General features: G+C 55.9%; 7 protein-coding genes across 7 annotated transcripts; 5 read left to right on the forward strand and 2 right to left on the reverse strand.

Moving 5' to 3' along the window:
* Nucleotides 1-482: 482 nt before the first annotated feature.
* On the reverse strand, nt 483-5,239 carry CDR1 (Multidrug resistance protein; the record flags this gene model as incomplete). The annotated part of the gene is made up of 3 exons (XM_071061815.1): nt 483-588; nt 650-4,394; nt 4,465-5,239. The coding sequence occupies 3 exons, from the start codon at nt 5,237-5,239 to the stop codon at nt 483-485; spliced, it is 4,626 nt and encodes a 1,541-aa protein (XP_070917916.1).
* Nucleotides 5,240-8,497: 3,258 nt separating this feature from the next.
* MFIFM68171_06396 (Fe2OG dioxygenase domain-containing protein) lies at nt 8,498-10,050 on the forward strand (the record flags this gene model as incomplete). The annotated part of the gene is made up of 4 exons (XM_071061816.1): nt 8,498-9,001; nt 9,059-9,455; nt 9,525-9,898; nt 9,958-10,050. 4 exons carry the CDS (start codon nt 8,498-8,500, stop codon nt 10,048-10,050), a joined length of 1,368 nt encoding a protein of 455 aa, XP_070917917.1.
* Nucleotides 10,051-11,315: 1,265 nt separating this feature from the next.
* On the forward strand, nt 11,316-14,070 carry SIP5 (SNF1-interacting protein; the record flags this gene model as incomplete). The annotated part of the gene is made up of 2 exons (XM_071061817.1): nt 11,316-11,708; nt 11,764-14,070. The coding sequence occupies 2 exons, from the start codon at nt 11,316-11,318 to the stop codon at nt 14,068-14,070; spliced, it is 2,700 nt and encodes an 899-aa protein (XP_070917918.1).
* A 656-nt stretch (nt 14,071-14,726) lies between these two features.
* Nucleotides 14,727-16,094, reverse strand: MFIFM68171_06398 (Aldo/keto reductase family-domain-containing protein; the record flags this gene model as incomplete). Its single annotated transcript, XM_071061818.1, has 1 exon — nt 14,727-16,094. One exon carries the CDS (start codon nt 16,092-16,094, stop codon nt 14,727-14,729), a length of 1,368 nt encoding a protein of 455 aa, XP_070917919.1.
* Nucleotides 16,095-18,025: 1,931 nt separating this feature from the next.
* On the forward strand, nt 18,026-18,800 carry MFIFM68171_06399 (Cellobiose dehydrogenase cytochrome domain-containing protein; the record flags this gene model as incomplete). Its single annotated transcript, XM_071061819.1, has 3 exons — nt 18,026-18,074; nt 18,142-18,418; nt 18,482-18,800. The coding sequence occupies 3 exons, from the start codon at nt 18,026-18,028 to the stop codon at nt 18,798-18,800; spliced, it is 645 nt and encodes a 214-aa protein (XP_070917920.1).
* A 579-nt stretch (nt 18,801-19,379) lies between these two features.
* MFIFM68171_06400 (Carboxylic ester hydrolase) lies at nt 19,380-21,604 on the forward strand (the record flags this gene model as incomplete). Its single annotated transcript, XM_071061820.1, has 8 exons — nt 19,380-19,868; nt 19,935-20,162; nt 20,249-20,451; nt 20,502-20,598; nt 20,650-20,895; nt 20,949-21,135; nt 21,201-21,306; nt 21,388-21,604. 8 exons carry the CDS (start codon nt 19,380-19,382, stop codon nt 21,602-21,604), a joined length of 1,773 nt encoding a protein of 590 aa, XP_070917921.1.
* Nucleotides 21,605-21,989: 385 nt separating this feature from the next.
* On the forward strand, nt 21,990-24,140 carry MFIFM68171_06401 (FAD-binding, type 2 (Fragment); the record flags this gene model as incomplete). Its single annotated transcript, XM_071061821.1, has 5 exons — nt 21,990-22,413; nt 22,473-22,897; nt 22,998-23,679; nt 23,781-23,902; nt 23,976-24,140. 5 exons carry the CDS (start codon nt 21,990-21,992, stop codon nt 24,138-24,140), a joined length of 1,818 nt encoding a protein of 605 aa, XP_070917922.1.
* Between the last annotated feature and the right edge of the window lie 48 nt (nt 24,141-24,188).

Below are 24,188 nucleotides of genomic sequence, written 5' to 3' on the forward strand. Positions count from 1 at the left end.
GTAATTCCGTCATGGTTGTATAGAGATGTATCATTACACAACGGGATGTGGGAGTGGGAAAAGAGGCGAGCTTTGTGTTCGCCAGCTCATCCTTTGATGCCGTCATCTACCGACAGCAAAGTTGGCCGGAATCTATTCGAGTCTATCGTATAATATATATAAATATATGCAAACGCACCACCCATCATGGCCAGAATCTATGTTAGACATTAAACAAAAAAAGGAAATAAAGGAGTGTACACAGTATTGTACATTATCCCCATGCGATTTGATATCTAAAGTTTGGGCTAGGGAGAAAAAAAAACATTGGAATGGAATGAAATGAAGATGCAAACGAAAACGAAGCATCGCTCTTCGACAAAAGCAAAGACTGCAGCGAAAACGTCGTCATGTCATGGCTGACAACCGATCTAAATAAAACGGGTGGAAATGATGGCCAACAGTAACGTTTGCTATTTCGAAGTTCGGCAGGATAAGCTCGCTTAGTCCTGCTTCTTCTTCTTTCCGAGCTTGTTCTTGGGTACTCTAACGAGCCAGTACAAGAATAGCGCGCCGAAGACGTTGAAGATGATGAACGCCCACAGGATGCTGCCGAGATTTGTTAGTATTCGAGCGATCACAAGGACAGAAGGGGATGAGAAACACGTACCCAAAGTTGCGCCATCTGTCGGCATAATTGGATCCTACCGAGTCAAGGAACACGTTCGTGTCCTGGATGGCGCAGTATTGGCACTCCAGCGTCTCGAACGGATCCCGGAGGTAGCCGCCGAAGCCTGGGACGCCGAGGTCCCTGATGCCGTTGATGTAAGCATCCATGTACTCGCCGCAGGTGGTGCCGTTGAGGGGTCTGAACTTCGTGAACTCATTCACCGCGCACTCGACGTTTGTGTTGGCCACGGCCGTGGACAACATGGCGCTGACAAGGTAGGTGAAAGGGCTGACGCGGTACATGAAGATCCAGAACCGAGGCATGGTATTGGGGTTGGCGAGGACACCGCAGAAGATGAGGCAGAGCGTGAAGAGCAGATTGGCAATGTTGCCACCGGCCTCGGCCGTCTCAAAACCAGCGATGATAAAGTCGGTAAAGGTCGAGGTGAACAAGAGGAAGACGACAAGGAGCAGGAACATGAGAGCGCCGCGCTCCGCTGTTTGGTCGGCCGCAGCAGCGTTCGCCTGGAGACCGACCGGGTAGTACCAGCAGACAAACATGAGCGCCGCCATCAGCGTATTCCAGGGCAGCTCGACAATGATTTGCGACAGCATGAACACCTTCCAGCTGTAGACCTTGGATGGCCGCTCGCGAACCTCATACAGCGAACGCTGAATGACAAAGTGCGGCATGGTCTGCTGGACGAGCTGCCCAAAGACGGTCAGGATGTTGAAGATGGCGAACATCTGATTCTGAAGACCCTGGATCGTGTTGGGAGCCTTGTAGAATACGAACCCAATGAAGAGCGCAACCAAGACGCACAGTGCCATCTTGGAGTAGATGTAAGATGGAGTGCGCCAGTACTGCTGGAAGACACGGTGCGTGACCTGGAGGAGCTGCTGCCAGAAGGGCGCAGCGAATTCACGATAGCTTCCCGCATCGTCGGACACTGGGTTGGACTCCTTTGCATTGGCCTTGAGGCTTTGTAGCTCATCCTGGACTGCGGCATACTCGGGGCTCTCGCGCCAGGTTTTGGGCCAGTCAATGTCACTTGTGCTTCCCGGAGCGGCGCCGATAACCTCGAGCATCCACTCAGCCGGGTTCGCGTCGGGGGGGCAGGGGAAACCGCCATTGCGCTCAAAGTAGGATGTCATGGTCTTGGAATTCTTGCCGATGTCGCCAAAGTATACCGTCTTGCCGCCCTTGGCCAGGAACAGGAGCCTGTCGAAGCGTTGGAAAAGCATGGCCGAGGGCTGGTGGATGGTGCAGAGAATGGCTTGGCCGCTCTTTGTCAGTTTCTCCAACAGGTCCAGAATGGCCCACGAGGTTTGGCTGTCGAGACCGGAAGTGGGCTCATCGACGAACAACAGGAGAGGCGGCTTGGCAGCGAGCTCGACACCGATCGTCAGGCGCTTTCTCTGCTCCACATTGAGACCTTCACCTGGAACACCAATGACGGCATCAGCGTACTCCTCCATCTCCAGAAGCTTGATGACTTCATCGACATAGGCGAGCTTCTCGGCACGGGGAACATGGGCTGGCTGGCGAAGGAGAGCGCTAAAGTTCAAGGCCTCGCGAACCGTTGTTGTCTGGAGATGGAGATCCTGCTGCTGGACATAGCCGGTCTTGCGCTGGAACGAAGTGTCGCGCGGGCAGCCATCGACGAGCATCTCGCCCGTGATGACGCCCATAGAGGTTCTGTCAGCCAAGCAATCGAGGAGGGTAGTTTTTCCGGCGCCCGAAACGCCCATCAGCGCGGTCAGAGTGCCCGGTTTGACCCAGCCGTCGACGTGATCCAGGATTTGCCGCGTCCCGCCCTTGACCTTGACTTCGTAGCAGACATTATTCCAGTGGAAGACGCTGGTCTGCTTCTGCAGAACGCCGGCCTCCTTGTCGGACGTGTTTCCGTCAGAAACCGCCTTGCTGGCAACAGGAACGCCACCAGACTCGGCATCGCCCTTGTTCTCCTTAAACGAGGCGGGCTTGTGCCCGCGGCGGAAGACCAGCACCTCGCCCTTGCTCTTCTTGGCCGACACACTCTCGGCAGCCACCATGTAGAAGAAGAGGAAGCCAACCATAAAAGCGATGATGATGCCCAAGTTGCGCCATCTGTGCTCGTTGTAGTAGCGGAAACCCGAGTTGATGTAATCGTCCCCGTTGACCACAGACATGCCGGGGACTGAGCCAATGGCTGAGCAGGCGCGGTTGAAGCCCCCGACGTCTGCGTATCCGGGGAAACGCGGGCTTGGAACGAACTGACTGCAAGTGAAGTTGCGGTTGTGGAATTCATTGACCATGAGGGACTCAAACGAGTACGCCAGAGGGTCAATATAGTTCATCCAACGGCACCAAGGCAGCATGTAATCGATCGGGATGACGAAGCCAGTGAAGATAACAAGACCGAGAATGATGACGGCTGCAGGGACCATGGCCTGCGACAAGGTTCTCGACGAACTGGCAATCGTCCGGAAGATCATGGACATGGCCATAACGGTGAAGAAGGAGATGAGCAAGAAGAAAAAGAAGGCCCCGGCTTCTCGGCGCAGATTCGTCATGAAATACAACGTGAGGTTGAATATGATGCAATTTGTGATCTTGTAAGGCATATCGCAAAGCATCGAGGCGACAGCTTCGGCGGACGGATGATACAGGGCATATCGATCGTGCTTTTCGACAATGGGGCGTTGGGCGTAAAGGGTCAGAATCTCGAGGGCGCTGGAGAATGCGTTCATCAGGCAGGCAAAGAACAAGAGAGCGCCCCGCTGATAGAAACTATCTGTCGTCGGCTGTAGGTCGTAGAAAACGCTCGCGATGATCAATGCCATGATGAAATTCCCGATGAGCGCTCCCAAGCTCAAGCTCGGGTCTCCGATCAGCCGCCGCCAGCCTCGCCAGAGGCAGAGGTTGACCTGCTGCATGTACGAGAGAGTGTAGGGCGACTTGGCCCGCTGGCTCTTGGCTTGCTGTGCCTTCCTGGACGCGCGGAAAGCCTCGGCGTCTGGCCCATTGAGCGGATGGTTCCGCTTGTACTCCTCGATCTCGGCTTGTAGGGACTTGTACTCGGCGCTGTTCTTCCAGGCGGCGGCAAATTCGTCGGGCGTCCGCGGGGCCTTGTCCTCGAAGCCGGGGCGGACGATGCGCTCGTGAGCGCTCGTCATTGAAGTGAGGAAGTCGGGCGTGGTCTGGCGGGCAGGGCACTCGAACCCCAAGTTGATGAAGTATTGCTTAGCATCGGTGGCCTTTCCGAAGAAGATTTGGCGGCCTTCGTACAGCACAATGGCCTTATCGAAGAGGTCGTATGCGCTCTGCGGGGCTTGGTAGATGGAGACACAGGCGGTGCTACCAAATAGCTCCGTCCCCAACCTCAGCGTCTTGCAGAACTCGACGGCGTTTGCGCTATCCAGACCTCTGGTGCTATTGTCCCAGCACTGCAAAGGCGCGTTTGAGAGCGCGGCCTCGGCGATAGTGACGCGCTTTCTCTCGCCACCCGATACGCCGCGGATGTACTCGTTACCGACGCGCGTGTTGATGGTGTGGCTGATGCCAAACATAGCCATGACAACGTCTCTCAGATGATTGGCAAAAGCAGTCTTGGAGACACCGTCGGGCAACTGACGCGGAGCACGAGCATGAGCAGCAAAGGTCAAGGTGTCGCCAACCGAGAGCTGCGGGAAATGCGTGTCCACCTCAGCAGTGTAAATGGCCTCGCCGCGATGCTGGGTGTGCATCTCCTTAGCGGTCATGCCTGCGTCAAAAATCTCAGCAAACCAGTCTCACAACCGGGAACAGGGCGGGCTCCATGACGACTCGTTTACCTTGGTAATTGAAATAGGACTGATCATCAATGAAAATTCCGTTATAGTCGCCGGCAATCGTCTTCAAGAAGGTGCTGCAGCCCGAGCCGGGCGGGCCCAGCACGACGAGCATCTCGCCCTTGCGGACGAGGCCATCAAAATCACGCAGAATGTCGATGCGGCGCTTTCCATGCCCGGTGAGCCTCCGAACAAGACCGACGGCCTCAAGCCACACGTTGACGACATCCTTCTGGTAGTCGGTCGGCGTGCCAAAGCCGTGCACGTTGAGGTTCTGGAAAGCGACACCGCTGGTGCGGAACTGGTGGCCGTCGCCGACCACCATGTTAACCACAGCCTTGGCCCAAGCGCGGGCGCTGAAATTGGGGCCATTGGGGTTCAATGGCGACGCTTTATCCTCAGACGCAATCGCGAAAATATTGGCGCCGCCTTCTGGGACCGCATGCGACTGAGACGTGTACTTTCTCGCCAACGCCTGCACGAGACTGTTGCGGCGTTCCTGTTCAATGGCGTCCGTGTCGTCGTCTTCTTCTCCGGCCGTGTCGGTCGCATTTCCCGGCGCGGCATCCTTATAGGGGGGTGTGGCGTCGGAGGCCGCAACCTCGGTCACCGAAGTCGCACGGGTCCGACTAACATTCTCGTTCCTCCCGGGCGACGAGCCGCCCACGGTCGCAACCTCATCGTCGCGGTCCTGTGTTGTCTGGCGCGCAAGCGGCGACCCTGTCATCTGCGCCGTGAGATCATAGTTCCCGAAGGAACCTGTCCCCGTGAAGGACATGGTCTGTTCGTCCAATGCGTGCGCTAAATCGGGACGATCGTCGCCAACCGGGGCGGAAGAAGCCGTGATACCCAAGCCACCGACTTACACAGGTCGCGATTAATATATCTTAGTACCAATGAAAATGAGATGAGAACGGTGATTAGGAACGAGCGGCGTGAAGACGAGCGAAAATTGGCCAATACACCCAACGGCCAACGCTGGGACGATGGACGGAATTCCTAGAAAAACATATCGACTGAAAAAGAGAGACGCATGCGATGGGGGTGCACGGATTATAAAAATGGTAGCAAGGGGATATCGGACTGTTCGCAGGGCCCGAGTGGAGTTCGCCCCCGTTGACGGAATGCTACACGGAACCCGCAGCAAGGCACTACGGCCCCGCAAGGAAAAGTACCCGAGAAGCAATAGCGCCGTGTTGGTGAACGATCCGCCCGAGACTTAGACTTCGTTGGTCCAGATAGGGCAAGGGTGCGAGGCGCGGGGACAACGAAGATTCCACCAAGAGAATGGTTGCACATTTCGCATCTTCCTATCTATCTTTAAATAACATCATGTCGTCCAGAGTACGCGGTCTCGTTCGTCTCAGCACATTGCATATCTCCCGCAGAACTACGTGTGTACACTAGACGATTCACAGCACTCCACACAATACATTTTCCCCTGGACCCAAAACCCGATGGAACGGAAGATCGTTGATATCATGGGTGGGGGAGGCTTGGGCCCAGGAGCAGTTCGCGCAGCGAAATTAGCCCGTGGGTCCCGTTTCGAATTTTCGCTATCAACTTCGCTGCGCCCCGCCTCCAGTCTACCCAAACAAGGGAGCTCAACGGAGTTTAAGATGAAATGAGTATCATACTTAGGAGCACCATTGCGCGTGTTAACGTTATCCAATGTAATGGTTCCAGCAATGGGCGGCTACCCTAAGACTACTCGTGGGCCTTCGTTCAGCTCAGGTAATTTCTGTTCGCGCATTCTCCTACTGTACTCTTGGTAAAAATGACGTCCAGTACACAGGGCAGTACACTCCAAAATACAGCACGTGGGAGAAGCCATCCGCACGAGCCCTGGTCGGTACTTTTTCATCTCGTCATCTCTTGGCGACTCCATTTTGGCCAATAGGCTTGTAGGGTCAAACGAGTCGGTGTTGCGGGGCCAGATGCTATCTGTAGCCATGCCGCAATCCTGGTTCCGCATGGGACCCACTTCGCAGTTTTCGGGTTTTACGACTCCCCGACTGCCCGGTCGTGCTTGTGCAGCCCAGGGAGGCCAACAGCTTCTGTTTAACTGACGGTTTCTTTTCTCTCCGACTTTCTTTGTTTTTATCGTCAGTTATTTAAAGATAACAGAGTGCGGAATCGTTTGGTCTTGCTTCACGTATCCAGGGATGTCACATTACAGAACCCATTGTCGACATGACAATTATAATTATCAAAATTGAGGTTGAATACGAATACGGCTCGCACCCGAGCAGTCGGATCCTTGGTCAGATTTCAGATTCGGCCGGACACTTTCCATCTACTTGTCAGCATAGCAATGGGGGGTTCGAGCACGCGTTGGGCTACACAATTACAAATTGTAAGACTTGAGCGATAGCGCTAGCAAGTTCATCCACCGCATGAATAGACCGCACGTGAAGACGATGTCTTTGATCCAGAGTAACGGTCTAGCGTAACTATCACATGACACAGATGATTCCCTCGAACACTCTCCGCCGTGTTACGTAACTTCCGCTTAGCTAAGAGGCGATCGGCGTGAGGGCTTGTCTTAATAGTCCACTGCAAGCATGCTAGATTCCCGCAACTTTCCTACCAGTACAAATCCCTGTCGGAAGACTGGCAAGAGTATTATAGCCGGCCAATTTTAACCTACCCGTTTAGCGGCATTGAAGTGTCTTGGTAGTGCCTGCCCAACTGCTTGTAGTCTCACGCAAGCCTGTGGTTATTAGACCTATCCAACAAATCGATCGCGATGCTAGTGTGCTCACACAGGCAATACTCTAATGGAGTATCCGACCCTAATCTATTCAGAGTGCCAAGGCTGGCATCACCGAAGGATTGTTACCCCGTAGAGTTCTTTGCCCAGAGCGAGGGTCCAAGACAACTGGATCCATAGTGGGAAATAGTTGGGACATAGGTGCTACAGGTCATGGATAAGGGGTCGTAGTAAGTTAAGGAATGTGTATACTTTGTCTTCCTGATGTACAGTCCCCCTTCCTTCGGCACTGGTGACCGCCACTGCATGGTTTATTCTTGAACCCAGCTGCAGGTGCGTCTGAACTTGTGTAGGTATACCTCAATGTCTGCTCTGCCTAGGCATCATTTCGGAAGGAGAAACAAAAGTCGGAAGCGACGAGAGAAGAGCTGCCCAGGCAACAGGCAGCAATTCGGTCCGCAGTGCGGGATCAAGTGACAACGACTCCACTGGCCCAATCGACACAAACTGTACGTTTGTGTGGTTCAACCCGTAGTGACGAATATCGGAAAAGAAAAAAAGCAAGAAAAAAAAAAAAAAAAGCTTATTTTCCAACACAATTTTCCCCACTCTAATGAGCACTCTCGAGTCCCGTGTGTCTGACCACGGGGTGCTCAGATTTGCTCCATCTCCTAAGGTAGCCATCATCCGACTCCGGCTCGGGAAAACATCATTTGGAGAAAGACTTCCTTTTTCAGTCTCACATTTCCATTCTGTTCTGAGATTCCGCCTGCTGCCTGTTGTTCCCGATGACAAAAGCATTACTATATGACCACAAGGTTGCGACTTGATTTCCATTGCCTTGCGTCACAACTCACCGGACTGTCTACACGGAGACGCTCACTGTGCATGGTGCAACACAGCTGCCTAAACCATAGTGACAAGCCACGTCAATAGCAGTGTTGCTAATGCGGAAGATCATTCAACTAATGCCGGGGGCATGCTCAAAGTTGCATGACTACGATTGTTGATCCGGAACGAAAAACTCTGTCGAAACGGACTCCGTAAACAGGTTTTTACTTAGAAACTTAAGTGACTTTGTGCTCTTGATTAAATGTCAGCCGCGCATCTCCCTCAACACTCACTTTAAATCCTCGATCATCCCGCTCGGTTGAAGAAAGGAGAAGTGGGGAAATATCGGCTCACAACCCAACCCGCTTCACTGCGTGATCAAATCCCGCTCCTGGCTGGCACGCAAGCTAAGAGGTGATTGAGAGTGATACCTGGCAGAAGACGGCCATGGCGGAAAGCGAATTTTCGAGATACTTGAGCAGAGGGCTCAAAATGCCTTACGCTCCTCGGTCCATGATCGCCCAGAGCACCATGTTCAAGGAACTCCGCGATTCGGTAGCAGCGGAGACAACGGCCTTCACTTTTGCTTGCGGAGGCGCCATTCCAATTGTACCAAGCTTGCCGGAAGTGATGCATTCGGCAGAGCCGGAAGATCTGCGATCGACTTCCTGCCTTCCCATCGATCTCCGATGGGATCCAAAGGATCCAGCTACCCAAGCGAGTCAGACAAAACTCACCTTTCCCCTCGAGCCCAGCATTGAGGGCAACCTTGCTCAGCTGATCCGCGACATGGCCCCGGCAACTTTTGGTCTAGGAGGCAACGACGTGTTCGACGAATCTTACCGGAAAGCCGCCAAGTTGGATCCGACAAAGTTCTCTTCCACTTTCAACCCGTACGAATTGGGTATCGTAGATGCGGTTGCGCAGGCTCTGTTACCCAGCCTCCGCCATTCGAAGCAGACCAGATCTGTCAAAGCGGAGCTCTACAAACTCAATGTGAGTGCCAGGTGGAGCGGCGTATCAGAGATCATCTAAGCGCGCTGACCATTCCAGCTGTACTCGGGACCATCGGGGAAATTCAAGTCACACGTCGACACGCCCCGCTCCCCAGCCCAGTTCGGTTCTCTGGTCGTCTGCTTCCCGCTCCAATTCAAAGGCGGAGCACTCGAGGTTCGCCACCAGGGCAAAACCGTGACCTTTGACTGGAGCAGCACCAAGGTCGAAGGTGGCAACAATCGCCCCGCCATAAACTGGGCGGCTTTCTACAGCGACTGCGAGCACGAGATATTCGAGGTGACCGAAGGGCACCGGCTCACACTCACGTACAATCTATACTCAGTACGTGGTAACGGCCAGCTTGGGGGCAACTACCCCTGGTTGGATCCCACCCAACTTCCACTCTACAAGACCATTCACGATCTTGTGCATTACGAGACAGCCTGGGCCAATGGTGAGAACCAAGAATATGAACACGAGTGATTGCTGAAAGACATCAGAACTTGATTGCTGAATTATTTAGGTGGTCTCATCGGATACAACTGCAGTCATGTGTACCCGCATACCACCCCCAGCAAGCTCAACTTCCTGGCACCCGACAATTTGAAAGGTGCAGATATGCTCATGTTTGAGATCTTCAAGTCTCTGGGTCTGAAAGTTGACTTCCGCCCGGTTGTGAACGACGGGAATTTCGAGAGCGACAACGGTGACAAAGCCTGTCCTATCATCGGCCGGCGGCTGCAATTTGCGATGTGGGGTGCTATCATGGACGAAGAGGCCTTTGAAGCAGAGTGTGACCATTGGGACGGTAGACCATCACCGTCGTTTATCGACTTCCGCGACGTCCACTGGTTGAACGACTTCACGCATGAGGAGCCGCAGCTTTCTTGGATCACTGTAAGTGGGTAAACTCACTACAAGAAACGTATCACTCTAACTTGGTTGTAATCCTACAGTACGGAAACGCACCATCAAGCATCATGACATACTCTTGTATGGCCATGATTGTGGAGATCCCCCCAACCAACTGCGAGGGAGCTGCACAGTGAAGTAGACTGGGGGCAGGATTGACGCGACGTGGAATCAGCTATCGCGGAGGTGCTTGGCTTATCCTGCAACTCACCCAATCTTGATTTTGTATCCGCCTGATTTCAGCCATGAAAACTCGGGGGTTTGACTAGCGCCCTTCGTGAGCTTACCAAGAACCCGCACAAAATTCCAGTTGGCCAACCGTTCGCCCCTGTAGTTTTTAAGCCGGTGCTGAGCAAAGCTGCTTGGCCACACGCTACCTTAGCCATCTGTTTCCGGGACCAAGGGTGCCCCGCTGGGGGGGGGGTGGAGTAAATCAGAAGCAAGGACTGGCTTAACATGGCGTCCACCCAAACGCGTTCCAGGATGCAGCAAGCTTCCAGTAGAAGCTAGGAGTAACTGTGGTGCCTGAAAAATGCGGTCGCACGAGCATGTTACCTGAATTCTGTGGCATGATCATGATAAATATCACTAGATGGGGGGGAGAGGTTGGGGGAGGTTGCGTACCAAAACAGACGATTGCGCCACCAAAGTAACGTTATTCACCTACCGGGGCCGGCTCTCGGAAGTCCCGCATTGAGAAACGCTGCGGGCATCCAATCCTTGGTTGGCGGCGCTTGGAGTTGGAGAATCACTTTCTTGGCATCTGTACGGCACCTCCCACCATAACGAACCCACAATCATTCACTTTGGCATTCTTTGTGCAGTGCCGTCGTTCGCTCCTCGACCGCCGCATCTGGCTCTGGGAGCCTCCTTTGCCGCCCCGAATCTTGCCCTGGCCAGCATTTCCCAAGGTGGCTTGTTGTACGGTGTGACGATGCGTCAGCGCCCGACCCGAACCCACTGATTTTCATCTACCTGCTGCCAACCTCCGCAAGATCCGTCCGCAGCGGGCAATCGCAATTAAGACCCACGGCCCCACGGTCTACGCTACGCTATCGACGGTGTCACAGCCATCGCCAGGGCGCTGGATACACTCCCTCGATACGCCTGATGCGCCAGTGAAGAAGTCGACAAGCGAAGTTGCAGCGTCCGCCCTGTCGATGATCCGGCGTGCTTGATCTGGCCTGCCTACGGTTGAATGTGCGAGCCCTGTTCAAGTACCTGCTTGATCTACCCATTCCGCCCAGCTTGCCGACGTCACCAACTTTCTCTGCAGGCCGCGATAACCGACCGATTGTCCCGCCGCGCATCGGGCCTCAAGAAGCATCCACGTCGCTGCTAACACTTCTCCATTCCCGATACGATTGCGAATGACGTGGTATATGGTGGGGTTGCCGCAGTCATGGGGAATGCAAGCACTAAAGAGTCGCGGGGCGGTAATGCCGGCAATCGTGGCCATCACTCTGGCATTGGCCCCGGCCTCGAGCCCGCCGCCGGTCCCTCGTCACAACCCGACAGAATGTCGAGCCGGCGGAATCGTGTCAGCCGAGGGGATCTAGGCGGCATCTTGGGGTTGGCATCTGCTGGAGGCTCAAGCTCGCATTCTCAGCCACAAGAGCGTCGCGAGACGAAGCAGGAGAGAGAGGCCCGGAGATTGGAGAGAGAGCGGATTGCCAGAATCGCCGAGAGGGAGCGAAGCATGAAGGAAGAGCACGTCGATGGCGGCTTCCTCGTCACCATGGGAACATACACCGGCCCAGAAGACTTCAACAAGCAGATCGTGCGACAGCTCCAGGTGTGTGCCCTTCCTAGATCACGGGAAGCCGGGCAATGTTGACCCGTGTGTTCAGATTGAGCGGAAGCTCGCCCCATTCTGGCGGGGTCTCAATGACTTCAGCGACCAGTGGACCGAGCCCCAAATCATTGCTGCGGCCCGAGGCCTGCCCGTTCCCCCTGCTGACCAGACTCCTCCCGAAGAGCTCATCCCCCGGCCGCTTTCGCCGAGTTTGCAAGGGGAACCGACACCAAACCTCGACTGCCTAACAGTGCCAATAGGCAGCCGCTCTCAGTCCACGGCGTCTGATCACGCCGTCTCCAACCCAGCCTCAGCGCTCCCATCACCTGCCACCAGCCAACCGCCGAGAACGAGCTCTCCGTTCAAGCCGCGTGGGAAAGCTATCGCCTCTGTCTTTAGCGGAAATTCCCGAAATGGGTCAACGACCGAGTTTGTCCCCAACGAGATCAACCTGCCGCATGATCCCTTCGTCAATGGACAGCCCATTGAAGTCTTCTTGTACAAGAATGCTAGCGATTGCCCCATCTGCTTCTTGTCGTACCCGCCGTATCTGAATCACACGCGGTGCTGCGACCAACCCATCTGCAGCGAATGCTTTGTCCAGATCAAGAGGCCGGACCCTCATTTTCCTGAGGGCCACAATGAGAACGACCCGAACCACAACCCCGAAGAGGCTGCAGGCCTCTTGGTGTCGGAACCCGCATGCTGCCCATACTGCACGCAGCCGGATTTTGGCGTCACGTACGAACCGCCACCGTTCCGTCGAGGTTTGACGTACACCATCTCCCCGGCCATGCTAGGCTCGACAAGCACCGCCATGTCTTCGAGCAGCTCAGTAAACTCGGCATTGTCGCCGGCTCTCAGCTCTCCCGGCAGCGGCCGCCGGCGGAACCAATCTCTGTCTGCTAATAGCCCCAATGTCATCCTGACGGACAGGATCCGTCCAGAATGGGCAACGAAATTGCAGGCAGCACGGGCTCACCAAGCAAGGCGAGCCGCCGCGGCGACCGCGTTGCATACCGCAGCGTTTATTATGGGAAACGCCGACAACCGGGCGTTCCGCAGCCGGTTTAGCCGACGAAACACTGGCGGGTCGGGATCTGCTGGCGCGTCTCCTGGAGGAATCAACAATGGCGATACTGAGAACGGGGATAGCGGATCCGGAACTCCCTCGCAGACTGGCGCTGATCAGCAGCGAGGGGGCCCAGGCCGCGGCGTGGGTTCTGGTGGAGGGGGAAGCCGGCGCAGCCGCCTCGAGGACCTTGAAGACATGATGTTCATGGAGGCGGTCCGCCTGTCACTCGCCGCCGAGGAAGAGCGCAAGCGAAAAGTGGAGAAGGAGGAAAAGAAAGAGGCGAAGAAGCGCGAGAAGGAGGAGCGGAAGGCTGCAAAGGCTGCCGGAAAGCAAGGCGGGCCTTACGAGGCTACCAGCAGCCGAAGCGGCCATAGTTCGGCGAGCGCAAGCAGCCTGAGCCTGCCGGGTCTTAGCTTTGGGAGGAAGCGAGGTAATAGCGCTGCCAGCAATCTCCGGATTGAAGCCAGCGTGGCCGGTGCAATGGCTACGGGTGGCTCCCCAAACTCCGAATCAAACGCCAAAGACAAAGGGAAGGGCGTAGATCGCGCCGTCTCTATGGCCGGGGACACTGCACAAGCCGCTGCTTCTGACCCGGCCAACTCGGCAAGCCATTCTGCATCTTCGGGTCCGCGGTCAATCCCCACTCCGCATCTCCCTGCTGGCCCTTCCCATCTGCGACAAATGAGCAATGCGTCGTCTGTTTCATCGTCGGTCTTGGACAGCCAACCCGGGAGCTTTACATCACCGTCCCCAGTTCATGACGCTCGCGGTAGCGGCCTTACTCTTGGAAGCCGGTCCGGTGCCAGTGAGGACAGTGGTGATCAGGATCGAGACCGGGACCCTAGTGCTAGTACGGAGCCCATGTTCAACTATAGGAGCCTGGCAGAAGTGGTCGGAGTAAGCCTAGAAGGCGAGAGTGCTGGGAGACGTCTCAGCCAGATCGAAGCGGAGAGAGAAACCAAGGAACGGGCAGAAGACCCCCAATCTCAACAAGGCGCCGAATCCGGTGACGGAGGAACATCCAGGGCGGTTGGGGTTGGCGACAGCATCGTCGGAGAGCCGTTTGATAACGTCTCTGCGAGTCAGCCGAGTAGCGCCGAGCCTGGAAACAGCGAGGGAGATCAGCAGGATGTTCAGCAAAGCGCAGCACCTACCGCCTCGAATATACTATCTCCCCCCACAGTCACAGTCACACCCGATACAACGGAAGAAATGGGCGTTGACGAAGAGTCCAAGCAATTTGGCCACGACGCGGTTGTGGAACGTGCGCAACAGGTAGCGCAGTAGTGAGGTGATCGCCTGGCCTGATCGGAAGCTCCGGCAGCAACGGGTCGGTATCTCGGATGGGGGGGGCACAAAGGCAGAATGGGTATCGGGAAGGACACGGAGCGCCGTGAGGGCTCGGTTTGGGATTCGCGAGACGGACGTCCTCAGGTAATGTCGGCGGCAAAATGGCAAGGGAGGCGAATGTGAGCCGTTCCCTTGGCTAGTGGCACGAGGGAGTGCGGAACTGCGGTGTGTTTGTCACAAGATTTTGGTTTAATTGTGCTTCATCCTCTCTCCTATTACACTCCCCCTCTCCTCCAGAAGTTTTGCTTTTACGTTACTACTCGCTTTATCCTTTTCCCTGCATTCCCTGTCTCTTAAAACACGTTTACGGTTCCTTAGGGTGGGTGGGATTGAACACATGTCATAAGAATGGCAGGCCGAGATCATGGCACAGATGATGGAACGGAGTCTGGAGCACCTGGCGACTGGTGGTCTTGTTTTCCCCACTTTCTAGAAATCGAGTACCAGCATTGTTTTTATTTTATATTTATGTTCCTGTTTATGCCTTGGTTAACGTGTACTGGAGATAACGGGTAGGGTATTTAAACGCTATTAAATTGTCTTGCTGTTCTTCAGTGGATCATGCCTCGTTGCCGAGACGACACGGTGGGTTGCTAGCTTGCTGGTGCGGGTTGGGCAGTTGCTCTCTTCCGCCTCGCTTCCTCATACGCAGCAACCACGCCGTCGTCGGGGACAACCCCACGATCCGCTTCTCGTCGGCTGTTGACATAGCCTTGGCGTGGGCTGTCCCAACCTTGATCTATCCACGATCCCAGCGCCGGCCAGAGCTCCTTCCGGACGAAGTTCACCACCTCCTGACGCGCCGAGTCCTTTCCTTGTTCAAGGCCAGATAGAACACCACGCCATTCGACCACCGTCTCTTCCAGCTCGGCAACGGACGACACCCCGCAAACGCTGGCACCGAGTTTGCGCGTGGCGCCGTCGGGCATGGTAAAGTCTACGCCGACTCCCGCCGCCGCTCCGACCCGAGCCCATTCGCCCAGCGACCAGCGGATCGCGACCGACTCCAGCCGCTCGCCCGCCGCCGCCGCGAGCTCGGCGAGCTTCTTACACGCTAGGCGCAGCCCGGGCGGCGAGGGGTGCCACTGGGCTAGTGGAGAGGGCGGTGGCTTAGTCTCTGTTTGGCTCGTACCTACCTCATTGGGCTCCTCGTTGGGGTCCGCGGGGATCCCCCGGCTCGTGAGCAGGCCCATGCCGAGTATGCTCGCGTTGAGCACCACGTCGACGCCGGCCCGGCCGAGGCGGGCTAGCGGGGATGAGGAGGACCGGTCGGCGGCGGCGGCCCCGGCACCGTGCTCCGCCAGCCACGAGGCACCCAGCCGGCGGTTCTGCACGGTGAAGTTGCCGTAGCTCATGACGGCGTCGAGCGGCTCCCCCGTCTCGCGGCGGATCATCTCGGCGAGGTCGCACAGCACGTCCACGGGGAAGCCGCTGATGCCGACGTAGCGGATGATGCCCTCCTCGTCGCGGAGCCGGCGGAGCTCGCGCACCGCGGCGAGCACCTCAGCGGGCGTGACGAACTCGACGTCGTGCGTGTAGACCAGGTCTAGGTAGGGGGTGTGCAGGCGCTGCAGGCTGCGGAGGACCGAGTACCGGATCCAGGCGGGCGAGTAGTCGAACTCGGTGCTGGCGATGCGGCCGGCCTTGGTGATGACGGTGAAGCTGGAGCGGGGAAGGGGCACCGGGTTGGGGTTGGATTCGGTGGGTTGCGGGTTCATGAGCGCGCCGAGGGCGTTGCCGAGGAGGATTTCCGAGGGCCCGTAGTACGGGCTCGTGTCGAAGGCGGTGATGCCGTGCGAGATTGCGCGGGCGACAATGTCGCGGTAGGGCATTGAGTTGGGGTCGGCTACATATTGCGTGTTGAAGGTCGCCGTGCCGAGGATGAGAGGAGGGAGGACGGTGTGTAGCGGTGGTCGGGTGGATGGTGAGGACGAGGCAGTGGTGCTGTTTGCGTCGGCCATGGCGGCGGGCTAGGTTCTGTTGTTCTCTCGTTCTGTTAGTCAACCTTGTGTTGCGGGGAAAACAACCATCGTGATTGCGACATATCTCCCCTCGATGGAGGGGGATGCTTTTTCGGAGCGGGTTGTGACGGCGAAGTGGGGTTAGAGTCTGGACTCATCCGGTTACCCCGGATGCATCCATTGCAGTGATGTAAAACATCATGAACTGCGACGCCTCAGACAACCTCCAGCCCAAATTGGCCGATTCGGTGATGCGGATGCCAGCCACAGATATCTGCTACGCAGTAGGTTGTCTCTGGAATGCCTGGCATTTCACCTCTTCTGCGCAGCCCTCCTCGAGGGCCCGCAAGGAGGGGTTCGCTCGAAAATCCGGATGCGGGGCATTCTGGCGATCATCAAGACCCACTAATCTCCTTATCAAGGCTAGCACAATGAAGAAGCTTTCATGGCGACCCGTTCCATTTTCTGGCCCTTTGATGCCGTGTTCATGGCGAACCTCTTGCTATGCATGGCTTACCATCATTTTACTCGACCGAGCAGCGGCCATACCATGCTCGACACCTTGCTCATCCGTCAAACTATCGGAGAGCCACTGAATCCAATTACTTCAGGATGGTGTTCCCGCCGCTCCCCAAAGCCGCTCACACGCTTCCCTCACATAAGCTCTATGCAACATCCAATCGGCTTCATGGAGACTCTGGCGCTGACGGCACGACCCGGCCAGGGACTTGATTCGAGGCCATCACTCCGACAGTCATCCAAACCCGACATCTTGGGAGGGATGCCTGCCAAGAGCCAGCCCGCTCAACCGCCTTGCCATCGTTGTCCAAGACCATGACGTTACGCCATCAATTCCATGTGGCCTGGTGCAGGAACGCAGAGTGGATGACCACTCATTCTCACTCATCGCTCACAATCAATCCTCAGTCCCCGACTCCGTGGTTTTGTATCGTTCTCCATCAGCACGGCCAAAAACGCCGGTTTGAAGCCTACCAGGACAACTAACCGGATTCCCTATCGGCATTGATTAGTATCACCTGAGCCCGGGGTAGTGCGTAGCGTACGCGTTGATTCGAAGCTGTCATCTCGATGCCTAATAGCTGTCCCTTGCATGTACCAAATTGGCCTCTTCGTCTCTTCGGACGAGATCACCCTGCAATTGGTTTAGGCTAAAGGGAGTCGTGGCCCTGCCTCCACGAGCAATATCAGCCTCTTTTACGGCCTTGTTTCTGACTCTATACTGATCACCAACCAGAACCCCCGGGGTGCCCTTCCGGTCCGCTCCGCTTAATATCCCATAGCACCCCGCATCAGAAACATTGCTCATTTATTCCCCAGGGCATCTGCTTTATCCTTCCAATCATGGACATCTGATCTTCGCCCGCCACCAAAAGCATGGATTCCTTCCAGGTCCTTCCATGCGTCTCCGCATTCCTCTCTAGAAACTATGGTACCGCTTCAGGTTATTAGCGTGCCATCCATAGACCAAAGGGGGCTCCGAAGACAACCTCGGAGCGTCAACCTTGGACCAACCAGAGCCAAGCGAAAGTCGATGACCATATACTGCCCGTGTGAATCCTGGGATGGGTGTCAGAAGCGGGCTGGATCCCAGTGTCTCCAATAAGTGTAGTGGGTTGGGCTGCTAACCACCACCCCTGGCCGCTTCTTCGGCTTGGTTGTGCCGTTTGCCTACTAGGGTGTAGCCTGCGACCGGCTTGGGTCGTCCTCTCGATATTGGTCATGTTCCCCTCTGTATCTGCGGAAATAACGTCCGAGGGCTTAAGTCGAGTCCCGGTTGGTCGGCCTCGGCATAACATCATTGCAGCGAGTGCTATATAAGAATTTCCCCCGAACCATTGGTCGGACCGCGGTTCGCGGTTGCTCGTCGCCGTTGTTGCCAGAGGTGTTCTTCCAGACTCCAAATCACCAAGATGCGTTTTCTCGAGAGCGTCGCACGCGTAGCTGGCGTCCTGGGTCTCGGTGAGCTCGTCTGACCCCTGAGATCGTCTCCAGCCTGTTTCGACTGACACTAGCGTCCCAATCACAGCACGAAGGCAGTTTGACCCTGACTCGTCCGTCTACGAGGACGCAGAGACCGGTCTTACATTTGCCTCGTACACCAGCGACCGTGGTATCACATACCGTGTCGCTATCCCGGATCCGGTGCCCGAAGACAAAATCTTCGACACGGTGCTGCAAGTCGTGGCCCCTATTGATGTTGGCTGGGCTGGTTGGGCCTGGGGAGGCCACATGACTTACAACCCCCTTGCCGTTGTCTGGGCCAATGGGACTAACAACGTCGTCCTGTCATCACGGATTGCCTAGTTCGTCGCCCCTGATTGCTAGACTCTAGGTCCACATGGCAGCTACTAATGCCGCCTTTATAGTGGTTACTTCAGCCCCCCATCTTATCCGGATGCGCAGTACACCGTCCTGAGCACAGGTACGCACGTCAATGAGACGCACTTCCAGATCACGGCCAAGTGCACAGGATGCTCGAGGTGGGGCGATGAGGACATTGGCTTCACCGAGCTGGACCCCGCGTTCCAGAGCACCATGGCGTTTGCTTACTCCAACATGCCCGTCGACACGCCCGGCGACGAGGAATCGAACTTTGGCATCCACGACAGCCTGGGACACCCGATATACGATTTGGCCACGGGTATGAACGCCGACTTTGCGGCCAAGATTGCGGAGCTCGAGTAGATAGCACCGAGAACCTACTAAGTATCAAGTTTCCGTTCGGGATTCCTGGTAATTTGCGTGTTGGAAACGTAAACCTAAGGAGTGGGTGGTTAGGACAAGTCAAGATAGGCCACTGGATAGACGCTAGGATTATCAAATCACAAATTTTTGAGACGCAACTCAAGCTCTTGTCTGCCCGGACATTTTATACAGTATTAGAAAGGCTACCGAAGAGGCATAATTGGGGCGTGGCGTACGAACCCAGTACTTGGAATTCGTGACCCAATCGATCTTCTCAATGCTGGAATAGCACGCTCACTCATGCAAGGCATGCCGTGCGCAAGGGGTGCAATTGCCGGCCCGGGCCACACCACCCGGTTGAATGGGTGGGCCATTGGCCATGGCAGTTTACGATGATGGGCTGGGCAAATTCGATCCCATTAAGGAACGCAGACGCAAAGATCGGTATGCAGGGGCCTGCTTCCGAGGGACTATACCGATCGGTAGATATACATGTACAACCTCGTCTCTTGTCGTTATTGTTGACATATGTTTCTTTTCAAACCCAAAACTCAAGCAACGGCATTCTCTTGCACGAATATGCGCTCCTGGCTTCTGCTTATTGCCTCTTTTCACGTTCTCGCTGTCGCCATCGACTCATCAGGTCGGACAGTTGACCTCGGCTACAGCGTGTACACCAGCGTATTCAACAGCACCTCGGCGCTCAACATATGGAAAGGCATTCGGTATGCAGCACCGCCTCTAGGACCACGTCGGTGGCAGGCCCCCCAGCCGCCTGCCGTCAACCGCACTAGTACCTTGCTCGCCAACGCTTTCGGCCCCGCCTGTCCCCAAGCGCTATCCGCGAAACCGGGTGCGAGCTCGGTATTTATCCCCGGCAATGAGGACTGCTTGTTTCTCAATGTCTATTCTCCAGAACCCCAGAGCGAGCCTTCTCCGAGTCCCGGCCTCCCTGTCCTTGTGGTCATACACGGAGGGGGCTACGGGCTCGGTGACGCATCGCAGGACATGTCTGCTTTTATCAATACCAACGGTAACTCGCTGGTTGCCGTTACAATACAGTACAGGGTATGGAGCTAGAGTCCCATATCCAGATCCGGAGACTTCAATGCTGATGACGTTTCTCAAATCTAGCTCGGAGCATTTGGATTCCTCGCGTCTCCAGAAATCAAGTCCCGCGGGGTGCTCAACGCTGGTCTTCTGGACCAGCGTTTTGCGCTCGAATGGGTGCAAGAGCATATCTCCAAGTTCGGTGGTGATCCAAACCGGGTGACTCTATATGGGGTATCAGCAGGTGCCGGATCAATTCTATTGCATGCCGTGGCCCAAAATGCTTCAACTGGCACCCCCCTGTTTAAGAATGTCAGCTTGAACTCCGACCCCAAAAGCAGTGTCCCCTCTCAGTCAACCAAGATGTTGAAGGCTGATTTTGACGCTGGCTCACGCAGCTAATCGCAGCATCACCATGGATACCGACACAACCATATTTCGATGACCCGACCCAGATTCAGCACTACCGTAACTTTGCGTCGTTAGCAGGGTGCCGGTCCCAGCTCAATACTTTTGACTGTTTGGTGTCCAAAGATTCACTGACGTTGCAGTACGCTGCCCATCTGGTATCGACAAACCCTCCTACACCGCACGGCAACTGGTACGTGGAAGGAGAGACATCTAGCTTAATGAACCTGACGAAGGTTCTAGGGCGTTTATCCCGGTCACAGACGGCTCGTATGTCGCAGGACCGCCCAGCTTACAGCTCGCTCGGGCCAAAGTTAACGGCGAGAGGCTGCTTGTTGGGGTTAGCCTCACCATGAGGGCCTCAACTTTGTAGCATGCTAACAACCAGCAGAACAATGCAAACGAGGGATCGCTCATACCACCGTCCGGCATTGTGACGCAGGACGATCTAATCGCTTGGCTGAAGGAAAATTTCCGGAATCTGTCAGAGACGAATATTACCAACATCCTAGGCATCTATCCGAGTGACGAAGGCCCAGTCGATCCCAGGTCTGTGAGGTATGAGACAGATGGCTACGGCCCTGGAACGGCTGTCAACATCAGCCAGGTGGCGACGGGGCAACAGCAGCGATGCTACGTAAGTTCAATGACACGGGTCCTATGCATAAGGTTTAACCAAATCGTCGCTAGAACATTTACGCCGAGGCATCCGTAATATGCCCAAGCTACTGGTTTGCCAGCGCTTTCTCAACGTCAGGTAAAGCGGCGTATCATTACCAATACTCAGTCCCATTCGCGGTACACGGCGCAGATGTTGCCGCCTATTACGGGCCACCTGCTGAGAACCAGGGACCCGATTTGGTCACAGCCTTTCGCAGTTAGTTCTCTCGTCGCCATAGTGGGTGGAAAGCGATCATCGCACTGACACAGTCATCCACCCAGAGATCTACGGTAACTTTATCACTAAAGACGACCCGTCGATATCCAATGCTGATGCCAACGGTCCGTCATCCGGGATTGTGGATGCACCAAACCCAGTTAGCAGTTGGTGAGTAACCTTAGCCCTTTCTCGTCATTTGCACAACGAGCCTCCCAGAAGACGACTAATCGCTTTGTCCCACATACCAAGGCCTCGATGGACGGATACCACTCCATCCCTCATTAATCTCAACCAAACTGGAGGCACTCCCTACACCATCATGTCCTCAACTGGAGTAACCGTGACGCAGTTCCGAGGACCTGGGTTGTCCAACAACTTTACCTTGGCGGATGCATATACATGGGAGGGCGGCCGAGGGCGTCGCTGCGAGTTTTGGAGACGGCTCAGTCCGTATGTGCCGCAGTGAGTGGCCGACAGAGATTGCGCATTGCTAGCAGGGAGACTGTAGTGTGTAAGGTACTTGCTCTTTGCGGAGCCGAGAAATTATCCGCGGTCAACTGCCGTTGTCCTAGCGCATCAAAGATACTACCTTGTGTTAGCAGTCTAGGCACTATAGCATCCGGGAGCCGGCGGCTGAAACTAACCGTACATTAGTACTTCTGCGATGCTAGTGTCTGGGTTTTATTATTGGACGGAATGGTTGCGCGGCCCTTGAACAGCATAACTATGGCGGTTCCCCAGATATGACACCCACTCATTCCAGCAGTAGAAGCCACACTACCGATGAACATTGCGACAACACGGTTCTGCCCTGAGGAGATGTCATTATAACCGCTTTACGTAGTTTCACCATGGACAAGTTCATTTCTTGCCTCGCTCTCGCGGCGATCCTTTTATGGCCTGTAAGGGCCGGGCTCGACGGCGGGAGCACAGCATCAAGATGCAAGGCGGTCCCCGGCGACGAGGAATGGCCATCTTTGGAGCAGTGGACAGCTCTTAACCAGTCCATTGGGGGACGGCTCCTTCAACCAACTCCTCCGGGCGCTGTCTGTCACCCGGGACATGCCTCATACAATGCTACCGCATGCCCGGAGATCCAGGCCTCGTGGCCCACCGAGCCCCTGCACTCCGGCGACCCCGTGTCTTCCATGTGGAACAACTGGAATAACGACACTTGTCTTCCAAACCCAACACTGACTTGCAGTTCAGCCGGATATCCGCTTTACGTAGTAAACGCCTCGACAGCGGATCATGTCAAGGCCGGTGTCGATTTCGGTCAGTTGGTCTCACCACAGGCCCACAGACAAAAAGACTGACTTCACGCGCCGGCATAGCGAGAAAGCACAATATCCGCTTGATTGTTAAGAACAGCGGTCACGACTACATCGGCCGCTCGAGCGCTCCTAACGCGCTGTCCATATGGGTACACCATATGAAAGGAATCAAGATGCACCCAGACTCGTTCCAACCAGCAAACTGCAACATCAGCATCGAAGGACACGCGATTACCGCCGGCGCGGGAACGCAGATGCTGGAAGCATACCGAGCCACGGCCTTGTACAACAGGACCGTAGTGGGAGGCAATGGCAGAACGGTCGCCTTGGGCGGCTTCATCACCGGAGGCGGGCACAGCATTCTAGCGCCGCATTACGGCATGGCGGCGGACCAGGTACTAGAGATGGAGCTGGTGACGCCCACAGGAGAGATCGTGGTTGCCAATGAGTGTCAAAACACAGATTTGTTTTGGGCCATGAGGGGAGTAAGTAGTACACTACCTTAGGCTCTCCCACCCCTCTTACTATCTCCGCCGCTGCACAAGAGGAAACCTCAAACCACAGCGTCTGACTATCCCTACCTAGGGCGGCGGCTCAACCTTCGGCGTCCTCACATCCATCACCCTCAAAACTATCCCTAGCCCCGGAGTAACAAGCTTCGACTTCTACTTCACCACCCCCTCCTCCAACCCGCACGCGCTCGACGCGATAACCTACTTCGTCAGCAAGCTCCCCTCGCTCCTCGACGCCGGGATATCAGGCTACCCGCTCATCTTCCGTGCCTCCCCGAACCCGGCGGACGGCGGCCGGACGCTCCTCAGCGGCATGGTCGGCAAGCTGATCGCGCTGCACAGCCACGATCCCGACCCGCGCGCCGTCCTCGACCACGTCGGGCCTCTCTTCACGCACATCAACACCACCTGGCCGGCCAACAATACCAGCAACAGCAACAACAGCGGCGGAGGGGCAGGGTTCGCCTTCGTCAGCAAGACGACGACGTACCCGTCCTTCGGCGCGTGGTACGAGGAGAACTACGACCCGTCGCCCGTCGGCCACGGCAACGTCATGGGCTCGCGGCTGCTGGACCGCGCCGCGCTCGAGGCCAACCTGACGGCCGTCCGCGCCGCCTTCGACGCCTTCTCGTCCCGCGGCAGCTTCGCCACCACCGCCTACATCGTGTCGGGCAAGGGCGTGTGGGAGGCCGAACCGCGCGGCGGCCGCGGCACGGCAGTGCATCCCGCTTGGAGGCGCGCTTGTGTGCATGCCAGTGAGTGCTGTTTTTCATCCCTCTCTCTCTGTGTGTATGTTTGCGGGGTGGGTTATGGTAGTGATAATTGAGGGCTGATCATGAATGGTTGGGTTCTACAGCTGCGAGCTTCAGCTTTGCCCCTTTGAATGCGACGGCTAGGGCGCTCGCTATTGCTCAGGCGGGTGCGGCTGCTGCTGCGCTCCGCGAGTTGAGTCCCGATACTGGGGCCTATGTGAACGAGGTGCGTATTTGGTATTTGCCTACTTTAGTCAAAGGCGGTGTTTACGGATTGCCCGCTCACTCCTGATCTACAGGCCAACCGCTACGAGCCGGACTGGCAACAGACTTTTTGGGGAGACAACTATGAGCAGCTGCTGCGAATCAAGCGGGCTGTGGACCCGGATGATGTGTTTTGGTGCCAACCCTGTGTTGGGAGTGAGAGATGGGAGGAGGTGGGGGATATGTTGTGTCGTGTCTGAGTCGCTAGTGTGGCGCCATGTTCATGCCGTTCCCAGCTGCTGGGGCGC

This window comes from Madurella fahalii (genome assembly GCF_045866475.1).
Source record: "Madurella fahalii IFM 68171 DNA, scaffold_3, whole genome shotgun sequence".
Lineage (NCBI taxonomy): Eukaryota > Fungi > Ascomycota > Sordariomycetes > Sordariales > Madurella > Madurella fahalii.